At 32.4% G+C, this 15,581-nt stretch overlaps 1 protein-coding gene across 1 annotated transcript; it reads right to left on the bottom strand.

Annotated features, from left to right (window-relative positions):
- Positions 1–8,465: 8,465 nt before the first annotated feature.
- LOC130814563 (uncharacterized protein At2g34160-like) lies at positions 8,466–13,441 on the bottom strand. The gene is made up of 5 exons (XM_057680675.1): positions 13,055–13,441; positions 12,896–12,944; positions 10,299–10,361; positions 10,143–10,207; positions 8,466–8,786 (listed from the first exon to the last, which is right to left on the bottom strand). Exons 1-5 carry the CDS (start codon positions 13,178–13,180, stop codon positions 8,688–8,690), a joined length of 402 nt encoding a protein of 133 aa, XP_057536658.1. The 5' UTR covers positions 13,181–13,441; the 3' UTR covers positions 8,466–8,687.
- Between the last annotated feature and the right edge of the window lie 2,140 nt (positions 13,442–15,581).

The following is a 15,581-nucleotide window of genomic DNA, read 5'->3' as shown; positions in this document are numbered from 1 at the left end:
ATTGGAGCGAGACACCGTCGTCTAAGCTTATTTGTTTTGTTTATAAGAAACATTGGGCTAAACCATACTTGACGATCTGACATTTATATAATTTTATATCGAACTTAATTTTTATTTACTTTAAAAATAAATTTATAATTATGTAAAAGTCTAACATAAATACAAAATTTGATTTCAAAATAAACTCAAAACACCTGTTTTAAAATCAAACCAATAATTCAAATGAATACCTCTAAAAATTATAGTTATGAACCGTAAATAAAGACTACAAAAAAGTCTCATATTAACTTGGTGCACAACATTATTCCTATACCCTAATCTTCTATTGCTTATTTACTACTTACTACTCTCGTAATTGATCACTCTTCTTTTCACTAACTCACACTCTCTAACTCATACTCCTTAAATTTAAGATTAGTCCATAATATTTAGTGGCACTAAGTCCTAAAGACGACCAGGGTCTGCCCTAAAGATAGGCCCAAAGGGCAATCGCCCAAGGCCTAAACTTTAAAAGTTGTATTAGTCCATAATAATGGTGTTTCTATTTTAGCGTCATCTACATTTTACGTGAGTGTCAAGGACAAATCGTCAGTTGATGCTAAATTATTATACTCCAGGCGAGTACATGAAATATGCTTGACTACTCTAGTTTTACGATTGGTCTTTTCAAATGCAAGTGAGTAGATAGCAATCGAGATGCGTAAAAATGATGACCCTTGAGGATTCACTCTTATATATTTAATTCATTTGTGTGATAGTGAGGAGCCATTTGTACTAACTACATAAGCTAAGCAAGCATTCTACACTGTAGACCATATTGATAAAAAATAATCTATTGTTGTACCAGGAAAAAGAAGTATCCATGGTATAGATGATGTTGATGATGAGGAAGAATATGATACTTTTGGGGACTCCTCGCCTTTTATTAATCTATAATCCGTGGATGAATACGATGTAGATGTTGGCTACATGCGTGTATATCACATTGAAGAAATACCTTTGAATTAAATGACATACAAATTATGATCTAATTAGTAATTATTATATAGTTTTGAGGCTTTTGATATGGTTCAACTATGCATACAACACTAATAAGCAAATATTATAGTTTTAAAATGGTTAAAATTGAAAAAATAGGCATGTGTATGAAATTATGCCTCAAGATGCCTTTTTAAGGCTTTTAAAGTTTTTTATGCTACTAACTTGCTTAAACAGGGTCAAAATTGATTTGTTTGACATTAAACTTGACAAACAACACTAATAGTATATATTATTATTAAAAAAAGGCATATGTATGAAACTATGTCTCAATATGCCTTTTTAAGGCTTTTTATGCTACTAACTTGCTTAACTAGGTCAAACTTGATTTTTTGACATGAAACGTGGCGTACAACACTAATTAGTATATTTATTTTGTTTTGAAATGTTTAGAATTGAAAAAATAGGCATATATTTGAAATTATGTCTCAAGATGGCTTTTAAGGCTTTTTTAGCTTTTTTTTCCATCAACTTGCTTAAACAAGGTTACACTTGATTTGTTTAACATGAAACTTGGCACATAACACTAATTAGTACTTGAATGTTATTTTCGAAATGGTAAGAAATGAAATAATAGGCATATGTATTAAAATCATGTCTTAAAATTTCTCTATCTTTTATTCCTACAGAAAATCAATTAGTTGATATATTTACAAAACCTTTAAGTCCTGATCATTTTGCATATATTCGTATGGAACTTGGAATGTTAAATGATGTTGCATGAACTTAGGGGGGGAGTAAAGGTACAATAATTACTAAATTCTAAGTATGTATTTAGGGGAAGTATTTCAATTTATTTGCATGATTAGTTTACATGTAAAATTTATGATTGTATATACGTGTCCTTATTTGTACATATATTTAAGGGTTGAAAATTAAATTTCAATTTCTTAAAAATATGTGTTACATATATAAAATATAAAATATGGGGTTTTTAAAATTAAATACTTTTAATTAATAAAGGATATTTAAATTTCTTAAACTAAATTTGTGTGCTATATATTGGACGTCAACCATGTCTTAAATTCTTGTTCATGGACTTATTCCTAATTTAACTAGTTTTTAATTAGGTTCATGATTACCCTTCTTTTTCATCCCCTCACGTCACTCAAACACCTCACAACCGGTCAAGTTTCACTCACATCCAATATTGCTTTTTTCCAAGTTGTCAAATCACAACTTTATGATGTACATATCCATTGTACTTCATTTCTCTTTTTAAATGCTTGTGAACCGTCCCTTCCCTTATTTCATTCCAAATTTTCTGATTTTGTCCATCTTTTTCAAGAAATCCTTCCTCTCCTTTTCAAGCTTTCAAGAGTACATCCATGGCTCCCAAAAGAAAATTAACTCATTCTTCTATAAAATCAAAAAAGGAGCATCCTCAAAATCTATAGGGCTTAAAACTCCAAATCCGTCCATTCCCTCACCTCTTACTTCTTTAAAGGTTCCCAAAAATTGATTTGAAAATCATACAGCTTTTGGACGATGGATTGACAATTTCAAGCATCATTCTTTGTCTTTCGTTGATTTTCTTGACTATAATTTCTTCCGATTTGAAGATCTTGAAGTTGTTTTTTCTTTCATCCAAACAACTCCTGGTAAGTTGTTAGATCCAGATTTAGTCACTTACCCCATTCTTGTTAAAATCTTCAATTGCAATTTATCTTTCATTACAGTTGATGGGTACCCAGCTTTGAGAAGTTTTGTTAAAGGCCAAGAGATTGTGATCTCTAAAACCCTAATCAATGACTAGCTAAAATTCTCGTTTGATATGGACGATTCCACCCCCAATTCCGTGGCTCTTCAAAAATGCCAAAGATATGTTTGTTCTTGCCTCTCATTCTGATATTTCTCCAACAAAACAACTTACCCACAATGGGTTGAATCTTTGTGGAAAGTTATTGCATACCATTCTTGTTAAATCCCTTTCTATTAATGTTCTCCCTCTCCTTGGTATTTTCAAAGTCCATGGTAAGTATGAGTTATACTTACACTTATCACTGTCCGAGAAAGAGGATCTTCAAAAGATCCACGGTAAGAAGCTCTCTCGTCTTGAACTACAGCTCAAAAAACACACCACTCATTCACGCCTCCAGTGTCTTAATTCTGAGGTCAGTGAAATGAAAATGTCCATCCTTGTTTTACACGACAAAGTGTCTACTTTAACCTTTATGTTAGACACTTTCATGAAAGAAATGAAAGGTATGGTCGTTGAAGATGTGGTTGTGGAAGAAGAAGAAGAAGAAGAAGAAGAAGAAGAAGAGGGAGAGGCTGATGAAAAGAAGGAGAAGGTTGCCAAGGAAGAGAAGAGGAGAAAGAAGAAGAGAAAGAGGAAAAGGAGACGTAAGAAGAGGAGGTTGCCACCCCAGTCAAATAAGCATCACCACCACCAACTGTTGAGGCTACTTCAATAGCTAAAGTGACTATACCCCCTGGTAAACCGAAGGCTTTCAAGAAGAGGAAGACTAGGTTTAGGAAGTAGTTTAATATGTTGGTTTGATGAACATTTTCTTTATTTATTTTGGCAAACAATTAGTTTTTTGAAAAAATACAATCCCAAACATGTTAATCCCTGTTTCTTTTTTGTGAAAGTCAAAAAGGGGGAGAATTTTTTTGGTTTGTAATAGTTTAGTTTTTATTTTGCATTGTAGCTTAGTATATCGTAGCTTAATTTTGCATGTTGATTGCTTAATTGTTTTGATTGTTCATGTTCATGTCATTTTAAATTTGTTCATGCCATTTCATATTCTTCATGTTCATGTTGATGGTCATTCAAATGCTTGTTGGTAATCATGATTTATTATTGATGATATGATCACGTGATATTAAAATGTTGATATGATATTACAATATAAGATATGATGTTACAATTTAATATTGATAATTACATCTTTGCTTGTATTGTGGTTGGATATTCGTTTACTTGTGGTTTTGGATAATGGTTTATTGTATTAATGATTTTTTATCCATGCATGTATTATTATTGGTTTATTCTTATGTTATATCAAATTCACTATTCTGATTTGAAACAGTTTTTAAAGTCTTGAAAAGTTTCTACTTAATAATAACTTAATATGTTTTATAAAATATCTAAGTGTTTGTTCTTATCATTCATCTTCACCTAGAAATATGATTTAGGAAAATATGGTTATGACTTTAATCAAGGGGGAGATTCAAGACTCAACTCAGGGATAATAATTCAAAACACACATTAAATTAAACAAATAAATTAAGTAATTATAGTTAGTTGTTTAAGTAGGTCCAAAATCATATTAGATATAAAGTGGTTAATTGATAAATATTTTAAGTCCAAAAGATGTTGAATAAAGTTTGAATTAAAAAGACTTGAGTTAATTGTCTTTATAAGAAAAGGTTAAATTTAGATTAAACATAAACATGTGTTTGATAAGTATTTAAGTGTTATTACTCGTTTTATTACTTGAATATTTGAATAAATAATTTTCTTGGCAAACAAGTTTTACTAATAATAGGTTTTCCTATAAGTGTGGAGTTATTTTTAACCTTACCTAAAAATAGGAAAAAGAATTCAAATTAAGCTAAAATTTAGGAACTTAATATGGCTTACCTTATCCGTTAATATAATTTGAATATTTAAATTTTAAATGTCTTGTATGAGTATTAACATGGCTAAACATAAAAAAATTGAAATAGCCAAAAATAGTATCAAAAACGTGTTTGGACAAGTCTTAAGTGAAGCATCAGTTTTACTTGCAGGTCAGAGTTTTGAAGATTGGCCTAGATTGATCAGCTTGGCGAGATTATAGGATGAAGCTTCCTTGGTTTACAAGACTATGTTGAGGCGTGATATATATATATATATATATATATATATATATATATATATATATATATATATATATATATATATATATATATATATATATGTTAAAAATTGATTATTAATTTTGTTTTGAATTAATTAATCACACTTAGGATGACAAAAGATCATTCTTGGATGTATGCTAGCATTGAATCGTCAGAATTTATTGATGGGGTATTTATAGTATTGTCGTTGAACATCAAGTTAGGACGGGGGGAGTTGGTTGTTATTTTCCATGTGTCAAGTGTGGTAATAGGTAAATAGTGTTGACATCCTTAGGGAGCACATACTTTGACGTGGGTTTAGGCCTCAATATTATGTTTGGGTTTGGCATGGTGAGGAGGCAGTTTACAAAGAAAAAAGTGGTGTTGAGGATGTCAATGAAGATATAGATCGTGTTGATGGGTATGAGACAGATGAAGAGAATGTATATCGTGTTGATGAGATGATGGAGGGGGTCGAGGATGAGTTAGGAAAACATCCTCGTGTTTTTAACTTGTTGACAGAGGCTTCTCAAAAGCCTTTGTACCCTGGATGTACAAAGTTCACCAAACTAAAAATTGTGTTGACAATTTTCAACATTAAGTCAAAGTTTAATTGGAGTGACACTGGTTTCACAATATTATTAGAAGCGTTAGGTGAGATGCTTCTTGATGGAAATGAACTTCCAAAGTCAACATATTATGCCAAAAAGCTCATGTGTCCTTTCAGCTTAGAGTACCAGAAGATTCATGCGTGTCCAAATGATTGTCTATTGTATTAGAATGAAAATGAGAACTTAGAAGAGTGTCCTAGGTGTGGGATATCACGTTACAAGTGTGAAGGAGCTCGGGATGCTAAAGGGCCCCCAGCTTAGGTGTTGTGGTATCTTCCAATAATACCTAGATTCAAGCGCTTGTTTTCTATAAAAAAAGATGCGTTAAATTTGAGGTGACATGCAGATAGGGAGAAGAAAGGTCACTTGCTCACACATCCATCTAATTCTTCGGAGTGGAAGAGTATTGATAGGTTGCACAAGACATTTGGGGATGAAGTTCGTAATTTAAGGCTTAGACTTGTGTACAGATGGAATGAATCCATTTGAATTAAGAACTAATATGCTAAGGAATGTGTTCAAATGAAGACTAGGAGAAAGTTTCAGGACTTAGTAACTACTTTGAACACACTCAAGCATGAGTATACAAAGGAAGAAGAAAGGATGAAACTAAGCTCAGCTTATGAGCTGATGGGTGTTTCTTCCATTAAGAACCTTAGGGTATTTATAGCCGATTTCAAGTGCTCATCCACTTGCTTTCATGATGATGGTAGAGATGGTCCAACAAGCAACCTCCTCTATCACTAGAATTAGATGCACGGGAGTAGGAGGGTTGAAGCATACAAGGGGAAAGATTGGAGGAAGCATGAGGCAAGAAATCACGGGTCAAAAAGAAAACAGTAATCTGCAGACCTAAAACAGTCGGGTCGACTGGTCCTGGTCGACAATTCGACTAGTTTGAATCCGGTGCGCACTGCATCTTTGAAATGCCATAACTTGGTTGTTTCTTATTGGAATTGGGCATGTGACAAGTCATTTCATGACCCAACTTTAATCTCCAATAAATTGACTTCCCTTTTGTCACCAACTTAGTTCCTAAGGTCACTAAGCCTCCGAGAGTAAGAGGATAAATATAATTAGTGCCTGTGACTGCTCGATAATAAAGGAAAACCTACAAAAATTGGCAAAACAACAAATACTGTACCAAAAAGTGTAAAATCCTCTAAATAAGCATAAACGGACTATATTAAAAGAATAAAGCAAAAGAATGGCATAAATATGAGTCAAAATTAGGGAATAAAATGTACATATAGCATGCGTATCACATAATCAAACCAAGCATGTGGAAGTCGACGTGCATTTCATTAATGAAAATTTATAAGCAAAGATATTGAGCATTCCGTTTATCCAATCAAAAGATGGAACCACTCTGAGATACTTTACACAAGTTAAGTGTTGAATATACTACGACCCAACTTAAAAGGAAATGTTAGAAAACAAGAAACTAAATTAAAAAAGAAAATATTCAAATTATATAATTTGTTATCAAATCCCTTAATTCTAAGGATTATCATTTGCCTTATTTACCTCTATATAGTAGTAGATATTCACAAGTATGTCGGTGGAATAATTAAGCAATAATATAAAAAATCCTAGCACTTATTTCTGTGCACTCTTATTTTTATCCGAGCATGCTAGAGATGAGATGGGATGCAAATTACAACCCAACCACTATGCCTAATCCACTATCACCTAGAAGTAAGCTAAAAATGTATGAAACATTCAGAGCTCCTAACCACTATTTGAAACAAACAACCCCTTACACGAACCACCTAAAGAACACGACCCTCTTTCATGGGACAAACATAAAGGGCCATTGATAGCCACACATGGGATAGTGAAGTTTCTCGTTTCTCTTTAACTTCTTCTCACAAGGGACCTTTTTGTATTTACATATATTTAAATGATAATTTAATTAAAAAGATAAATTTTTTATCAAATGGAAAATTGTAAACTAAGTTAAATTTTCTTGAGTTGTGTTTTTGCTTGTATTAGCAAACTAGATCAGAGAAGACATAAATTTGGGGCGTCAAGTTGCTTATATGAGCAAGTTGCTTGTATAGTGATGACAACGAATCTTGGACACAGCTAGGATCTATGTACTTGAATATGTTTTGGTCAATTCAAGCTAATTTTCTTGGTAAGCTTGTTTAACATATGGGTTTGGTTCATAATGCAAGTAAAGACCAAAGCATTCATCCTTACATGTGGGGTGAACATGGGTAATATTATTTCATATCCAATTTGATGGTGATGCATCATGGATGGTTCAAGTTTGATGCATCTTAATTATCTTGGTGGTTTAATATATGTTGTGTGTAGTGGTGCAAAGCTATGCAGCAGCTGTGATCAATTCAGTGGTGTATATTAATTAAAGCAGCACTAGCAAATCAGAACAGCAACCCAATAAACCCCAATCTCAGCGTAGCACAAGCAGATCAGTACAACAAGTCTGTGGATATGTGCAACATCAGAATAATGGGCTGCACTCAGAATGCAGCAACCCTCCTAGTACTTGCAGATGGTCTATGCACAACATCTTCAAGGCAAGAGATAAAATCAAGATATTGGTATTGATAATTGGGTTACTACTTGGCCTGTAGAATGAAGTAACTAATAAGAAGCTCTTTGAGAAAACTTAGTCCCTACCGTCCATCTTGTGATTATGTTTACAATAGGTACTCTATTCCCAAACATCAGTTTATTTGCTGGCTTGCAATCCTTTATAAACTTAAAACTGAAAGCCTATTCATTCATTTGGCTTCCATTATTGATGTCCATTGCTCCATTTGTCGTATAGAACCGTCCCTTATGATGATATGCTCCCTTCTTACAAACAGACACATGTAGACTTAAGTATCCGACCGACAAGTGTCCTTTACAAATTATGGCTGCTCCATATATTCCTCATCGAGCTGGTTGTTCTGCTAATTGATGCAAAGTACCCACCAAGTACAAATCAATAAAATCCTATAAATCTCATCAACCTGAGTAAAAGAATACATTCATATAACTGAATAAGGAAATATGTTCTCCATATCCAATGGACTTCAAACATTGCAGTTCAGAGCTCCACTAGTAAAAACATTACTAGGCTTACTACATGCTCACCTCAAAATCAAAAAGACATGAACCTTTGTAACGAAAAAAACAAGACTACTTGGTGAACAACGGTTTCTAAAAGCCCTAAGGAACGAGAAACGTTTTCTTTTAACTTTGCTCTTCATCATCCGCATTATCTCCTTCTGCAGCTGCAGCCTCGGCCATAAGCTTGTCAAAGTTCTCTGACTTCTCCAACAGAATCTCTATCTGGAAAGAACAATACAAGCACATATTTTAGGTATTGCTTAGTCTCTTTTGAAAACTAAGATACAGCTAGATTACATTAAAAACATTAATTTACGTACGGTATACAAAAAAAATATATTTCAGACAGGTTTGAGATTCTTAAATAAAGAATCATTTGTAAACTTAATCAAGTACAATCATTTGATGAAAATCACCCAACGCAGTCATCCAACTGCAAACAGCTCAGCCCACTGCACTCTCTTCTTGCCTCACACGTACATGACAGATACATCATCCCACAGCCTGCCCCAACACCACTAACATCCCCATTGCAAAGAAAATGTTCAGACTTCAGAGGGAACTGTGAAGAAAAGAAACTGGGACACTAGTAACAACATATCCCAAGCACCCAAGTAGAATCACGATATGGACTCTCCTATAGTCTCTTGGCCATCATATCCCCATCTCTCATAATTCCAATGCAGCAATATGATGCATAACCAACAAAATTTCGAACCAGGAAACACCCCTAGAGCTACGTTCTTAAGTACAGAAAATGTAATTTTTCAAGGACCACCAACATATTAAAATAATGATAATGCAAATAATGCTTCCAATACTCTACATTCAGTTCACAAAGAAAAATACTACTAAATAACAGTCGAGAAAAACCCTTCATTTGATACTCTCAACAACCAGCTAAGTGTGAATGCTTTCCTACCAAACATCAATCTAATACAAGAAGTCTAACTTTATGGCAAGTACCAAAACCTACTAACATGACAAACCCTCCTCCCCCAGCCGGTTCACATGGATGGAAAAGTGTGCGTGAGATAGAAGAATGTAGGAGCAAGTGGGCGAAGAGTCATACATGAAAGAATATGGTAAATGTAACTCCTGAAGGATGAAATTGGCATTATGGATGCAAAAGTAAAGGAAAAAAAGATATTAATCTAGTCCGACACAACAATCAGATAATTATATTAACTTATCGATGAGTGATTTGAGAATATTTTAGAATCAAGATAAATTAAGCTTTAACATTAAATTAACAATTTCAGGACAAGCCTGTTAGACCCCTAAAGGGTAGCTTTGAGAACATGGCATGAAAATTAAGGGTGATACAAATCAGTGTTTTCTTTTCCATGTTTTTGTAACCAATCTTTTACTTAAAGTTGGTTATCAACAACAAAAAAATCCATAGCTAAATAAATTCATACAAGAGCCAGCATTTTCAATAGCCAATACATACAAATAAGTTTCAAACAAAGAGTACTATTACTAAAAACAGCCCCTGTTTACCAAACTAAAAGTGAGAATAAAGACATAAGATAACATATAAAACAATACGAGAAAGAGCTAAATATCCAAACTCACCTTTGCTTTCTGAACTGGCCGCCCTCTTGAATCATCCCTTATATCAACAGTAGATGTCATTATCTCTGCAAAGATCAATTGATTGTTCCTAGGTTATTGCGAGCTCATATAAGTGTTCTTAAATCAGTTCTCCTCAAAAGAAATTATACTTCTTACTTTTCTCAACAGCATGCCCACTGTTTTTGAGGATTTCTGCTACACTTACAACGGTAGCAATAGCTGCATAATATTCAAAGCTCATGAGCACACCATGAAAAAGTAATATCGCTCAATACTTGAGATATAATGTGGTAGCAAATTGCAATATCATAAATAACCACATTATTCCAATAAAGGCAAAGCACTGACTAATATTAACTAACTATGCAGTAATCGGTAGAAGTAACACAATTTTACAATATAAAAACGAATCACAGATCCTCCCGCCCCAAAAAAAAAACCCAAAATATAGACAATCGAAATAAAAATTATACTAATGATAAGCCAATTACATCAGTATTAGTGTCCCTTTCATGATGCTAGATTGATAGTTACTATCTAGGATCAAGTAATTATCACTTTATGCACACTCCCAACATCAGCAACAACAATCATCATCTCACAAAACACATAGCAAATCTCAAAACAAACACTCTGAATCAAAAATTATTATAAGCCAAGAGCTTTCAAACACCTATTCCTGGAATAAGTTAAATTCTGAGGCAGGAACAGGACAATAGCGTATCTGCAGATACAACACTCCTCTTATATCACACTACACATAAGTTGTGACACTGCATAGACCAGCTCAGGCCCAACTACAGGAGGAATAGCGATAAAACCGGCAATAGAACAGCTAACAAAATTGCAACAAAACTAAATTTATGAGGTGAATAGTACCCAGGAAAACAGTTGATACTGACAAATCTACTCAAAAATCAGTAACAACCCGTCAGATAATCGGTACTCAAAACTAAATCCCTTTTAGACTACTAAGACTATCACAAACACTCACTTATAACTAATTGCAATCTTACTACCAAATGTACCTATGACATACTTTCCCCCTTCAAAAGGCTTGTCCTCAAGTCTATGTTAAGAAATCTAAACAAAATACAAGACAACTTTTAACTAAAGCTAAATACTACAAAAAATGCCAAAATAGTGAGAAATGAAGTAAGATCAATATCATGCATCTCTTTACCATAAGACCTTGTCAACATAAAACCCACATATATTGGTAATTTCTGATTCCATGACAAATGAGTTGAGCATTAGAGTTTAAACTCATTATTAGTTGAATCTTCTTTGTCAATAAATAAGCAAGCAACATCATTTGCATTGAACATTGTGCTACGGTACTTTCATTTTCCCTAACACTTGCTTGAATTTTAAGAGTAACATAGTGATTTTGAGACTCGGATTGTTAATAATGGTCAAGTAACAAGACATCTTTATTGTACTTATTCATCACTTCATGAATAAAACTAAAAACATACATAGAAATCTTCCATTTCTTGATTTTTAACAACCAAGGTGGGTCAAGCACTACTTTAGTATATTCTCCTAAACTTTTCTCTTTATCTTGTACATCTCATATCTTCTTTTAACCTTCTTGGAGCTTGATTGCACTCTTGACAAAGTACCCCATTGATGAGTTTCTCTTAGCAGATTCTTAGTTTGGAGAATAGAACTTTCAATTAAATGAGCTTCAAGAATTCCCCATAAATTGAAAATAAAATTTCAGGTTCAATTGCCACAAAACATTCATGATTTTAACTAAATCATGTTTACTCATGTCAACAATCACACATTTAACCAAATCACCATCCACAAGAACAAAGCCTTTAAAACCCAACTTACTTTTTGCACATGAATCATATGATCAACATTTAAAGATTCTTGTGTATCAATTTTTAAATAACACGTTGCTAATTCTCAAATGGTATTTACTTGAAGCATGTTATCGAACATCTCTAATGCAATCACATAATCATTTCCTTCGCCATATACTACAATAAATCCTCAATTATCACTATTATGTTGAAAATTATGATCAAGAATTGGTTCATTAAACCATTAACACAATCCTTTATCCCAACTATCAAAACATTCATCTTTCAAAAGTTTTTTAAGAGATTTGATAACCTTCTTTTGTTTGGCTACTTCAAGTTGTGGGATAATTGGTTCTTCAAATTGTATGGTTTTGCAAAACTCTTCACTCCTCCAACCACTAAAAGAAGTATCTATTCGGGAAAAAACTCCAAGAACTACATGACAATGCATTTTCACGAACAAGTTGTGTGCAAGATTTGACAATGGAAAAACTACAGGTATTTTTTTTCAATTAGAAGAGAATAGAAGAGAAAGAATATTGCTATTAGTGCCAAGTAAAGAATGGCTCCAATACCAATGTTATGGTTGTTGAATCTCAAGAAAATATGTAAATATAAAAGAGAGCGAGAAGAGAAGAAATTTAGAAGAGAATAAGACTATTGTTTTATTTCATTTTATTTCCTAAATTTTAATACTAACATTATGTCCCTTTTATACAACTAACAACACTCACTTATGACTAATTACAATCTTACTACCAAATATACCTATAAAATAATGGCATTAGAACCCATTGTTATTTGACTTTGAAAACAAATTAACATGAAATTTACATGTACAAGGCAATAATAAATAATTTACAGCTTACACTTGACATAAACGAAGCCTAAAACATTAACAATTTAAAGTTTAGAAAAACAGAGAAAGATATTCATTACCCATTCCCAAAGCAGAAAGCTCAACCTCGTTGTGCTGCTGCATATACCTCTGCATCAAAAATAAACAAATGAAATCTCAATATACTCAAAATCATACAAAAACGGAAAATAAAATAAAATAGATCCTCATTCTAGAAGAAAATTTAATCACATTGTTACCTTAGCAAGATTAACATAGAAAAAGAGGGGGTTTTTAGTATTGGAAACTTGAATACGATTCTTTTTTCCAGAATCGACGACGCTCAAATTGGTAACTCCTTCAGTAATTTGTTCGACTGCAGCCATCGCTTATTTACTTCCAATCCAAAAAACCCTGATTTGAAAACAACCTAGAATCCCTAATTTTAAAAATTCGACTTAGAAAGGGTAATTTATGATTCAACGGAAGTTTTCAATTAAGGCTAAGTTTCGAATAAATACTGGTTCTGTAGTTTATATAGAAAGATAGGGAGGCTCTATTTAATTGTTTATTTAAAAGCCTTTCAGGGTGATAGACACGGTTCGATTTGAATATCTCTTAGTTTCAGTTTCGGTTCCAAAAAAAAAAAAAACCCTAATTCAAACGGTTTTAGTTTCGATTTCAAGCGGTTCCCCGGAGAAAAAAGGACATAATAATTTTAAAAGATGGATCCAATAGTATAAAGAAATGTGTTTTAAAAAGTTATTTTTATAAACATCTATAATGCAAATTGGTGTATCATACTTTATCAAATACTTCCTCCGTTTCATAATATCCGCTACATTTTCTATTTTTGGAATTTTATAGTACTTGCTACATTTCTGTTTTTAGTAATAAAACAATCATTTAAAGTTCTACATATCCTATTTTTCTACTCTATATTCTATACTCTATAATAAAATATTATACTATACTTTATAAAGTAACCTAACAACCTATTTTTTCTTTTTCTTTTTCAATAAACCATAATAAAATACTATACTCTATAAAGTAAACAATCAGTTACAGTGTAGGTCAATCACTTTTCTTAACACCCATATTCATGCAAATGTAGCAACTAAAACGGAACGAGTACTTATTTGCATGATACTTTATCACATACATCATAAAGTATTAGATTGTATGATATTAATGATCATAGATAAGTTTTCCTATGAAAATTAAAATACTAATGAAAAACTAAAAACCTTGTAATTAAAATTTTAAGTTTTATATTATTAACTGATATTAAAACTTATGTTTTGTAAACTTGACTTAGTATGAAATACAAATCGGACTTATACTCTTTACTTTGATATTTAATCTATGACTCATATGTTAAGTTCTCAAATTTAATTGGAATAAATTTATTTTCATTTTACTTTTAATAAGAAGTTCAAATTTTTTTTTTAATAAAAAATAGCTAAAATTCAATTTGGAGTTGAATGTCAGGTCGAGTCAGAGTTGGAGAACGATTGGAGTCGTAGTTGGAATCGGGTTGGAGTATCAGATTTTTTATAAAGCCCAATTCTGGTTCGTCTCTGAATCGGACTCAAATTATACAATCGAATTTAAAGTTAGATTTTTTTTTTTAGAATTTAGATCAAATTAAAATTTTCAAATCGAGTTGGATCAAAAGCGAATTCGAACTGAATTAGGATCGCAACTTATAATGAACAATGAAATAACTATTCCATACCCAATTTCTCATTTACCCTCTCTTTCTTCCTCTTCTGCAGTGTTTCTTCATGACTAAACTTCCTCTCAATATGCCCTCTTGCTTATCCCTGAGCCTTGTTTACTTCCTCTCGACACGTCTTCTTGCGGACATTAAAAGCCTAAGATCTTAAAAGTGGATTCCACCCTAATATTTAGTTAATAAAGACTTATCTAAATTAATCTAATAGGAGTATTACTATTTAGCATCATTTTTTTATTTTGACTTTTTTCTTTAATTTTACATCATATCTATTTTTTGATAGAAGGGCAACATTTTTTTTATCTCATCTCTATGTTATATTTCTCTTTTATTTTCATCTATACAATTTATTTTCATTTCATTTATTATGAAATGACAAATATCTATTTTTTCCTTGAAAACAATTCACTTTAATAACAATGGAATAAAAACTATTGATTTCGTCCATTGAAATTGCGACATTTTTCCTCAAAAACTTTCTCATATATTTTTATAATGTTGCAATATTAATGAGATAGAAGAGTCTACTGTTGGTAAAAATAATATCAAGAATTTTGACCTAGACTTTTCCTGTTGATTTAATTTGTACACTTATTAACTAAGATTTTTCCAATATCTACGAACAAAAGATGGAAGTAGCAGAAACGTGAATGCTGAGGTGGATGTGCAGTAAAACAATGATGGATAAAATCAAAAACCAGGAGTTAGAGAGACGCTAAGTGTTGCCCCACTATTTGCTAAGATGCGTGAAAATAGGTTAAGATAGTTTGAGCATGTGCAAAGAAAGCTAATCGACGCTCCCATCAAAAGGATAGAACCCATTATAGTGGAGGGTAAGAGGAGTCCAGGAAGACGTAAGAAAACGTGGGTTGAGCAAATTAACGAAGACTTGAATGAACTGCACCTTTCCTAGGATCTGATTAGGGATAGGAATAGTTGGAGACGCCAAATTCACACTCTAGACTAGTAATAGTTTCTTTAGTTATCTTTTTTATCCTGATGTCTTGCTGTTTAATTACATGCCCTTTTGTACTTTTTACTCAATGAGT

The sequence above is a fragment of the Amaranthus tricolor genome, chromosome 6, assembly GCF_026212465.1.
Source record: "Amaranthus tricolor cultivar Red isolate AtriRed21 chromosome 6, ASM2621246v1, whole genome shotgun sequence".
Taxonomy (NCBI): Eukaryota; Viridiplantae; Streptophyta; class Magnoliopsida; order Caryophyllales; family Amaranthaceae; genus Amaranthus; species Amaranthus tricolor.
The sequence above is the reverse complement of the archived record's forward strand: the minus strand, read 5'-3'. Positions and strand labels throughout refer to the sequence as shown.

Excerpts from the sequence above, each read along its gene's own strand:
- LOC130814563 (XM_057680675.1), bottom strand. The coding sequence starts at position 13,180 with ATGGCTGCAGTCGAACAAATTACTGAAGGAGTTACCAATTTGAGCGTC. Across the intron at positions 12,945-13,054 it reads TCTATGTTAATCTTGCTAAG|AGGTATATGCAGCAGCACAA; the intron begins GTAACAATGTGA and ends TTTTTGATGCAG. Across the intron at positions 8,787-10,142 it reads GGCCAGTTCAGAAAGCAAAG|ATAGAGATTCTGTTGGAGAA; the intron begins GTGAGTTTGGAT and ends TGTTCTTTCCAG.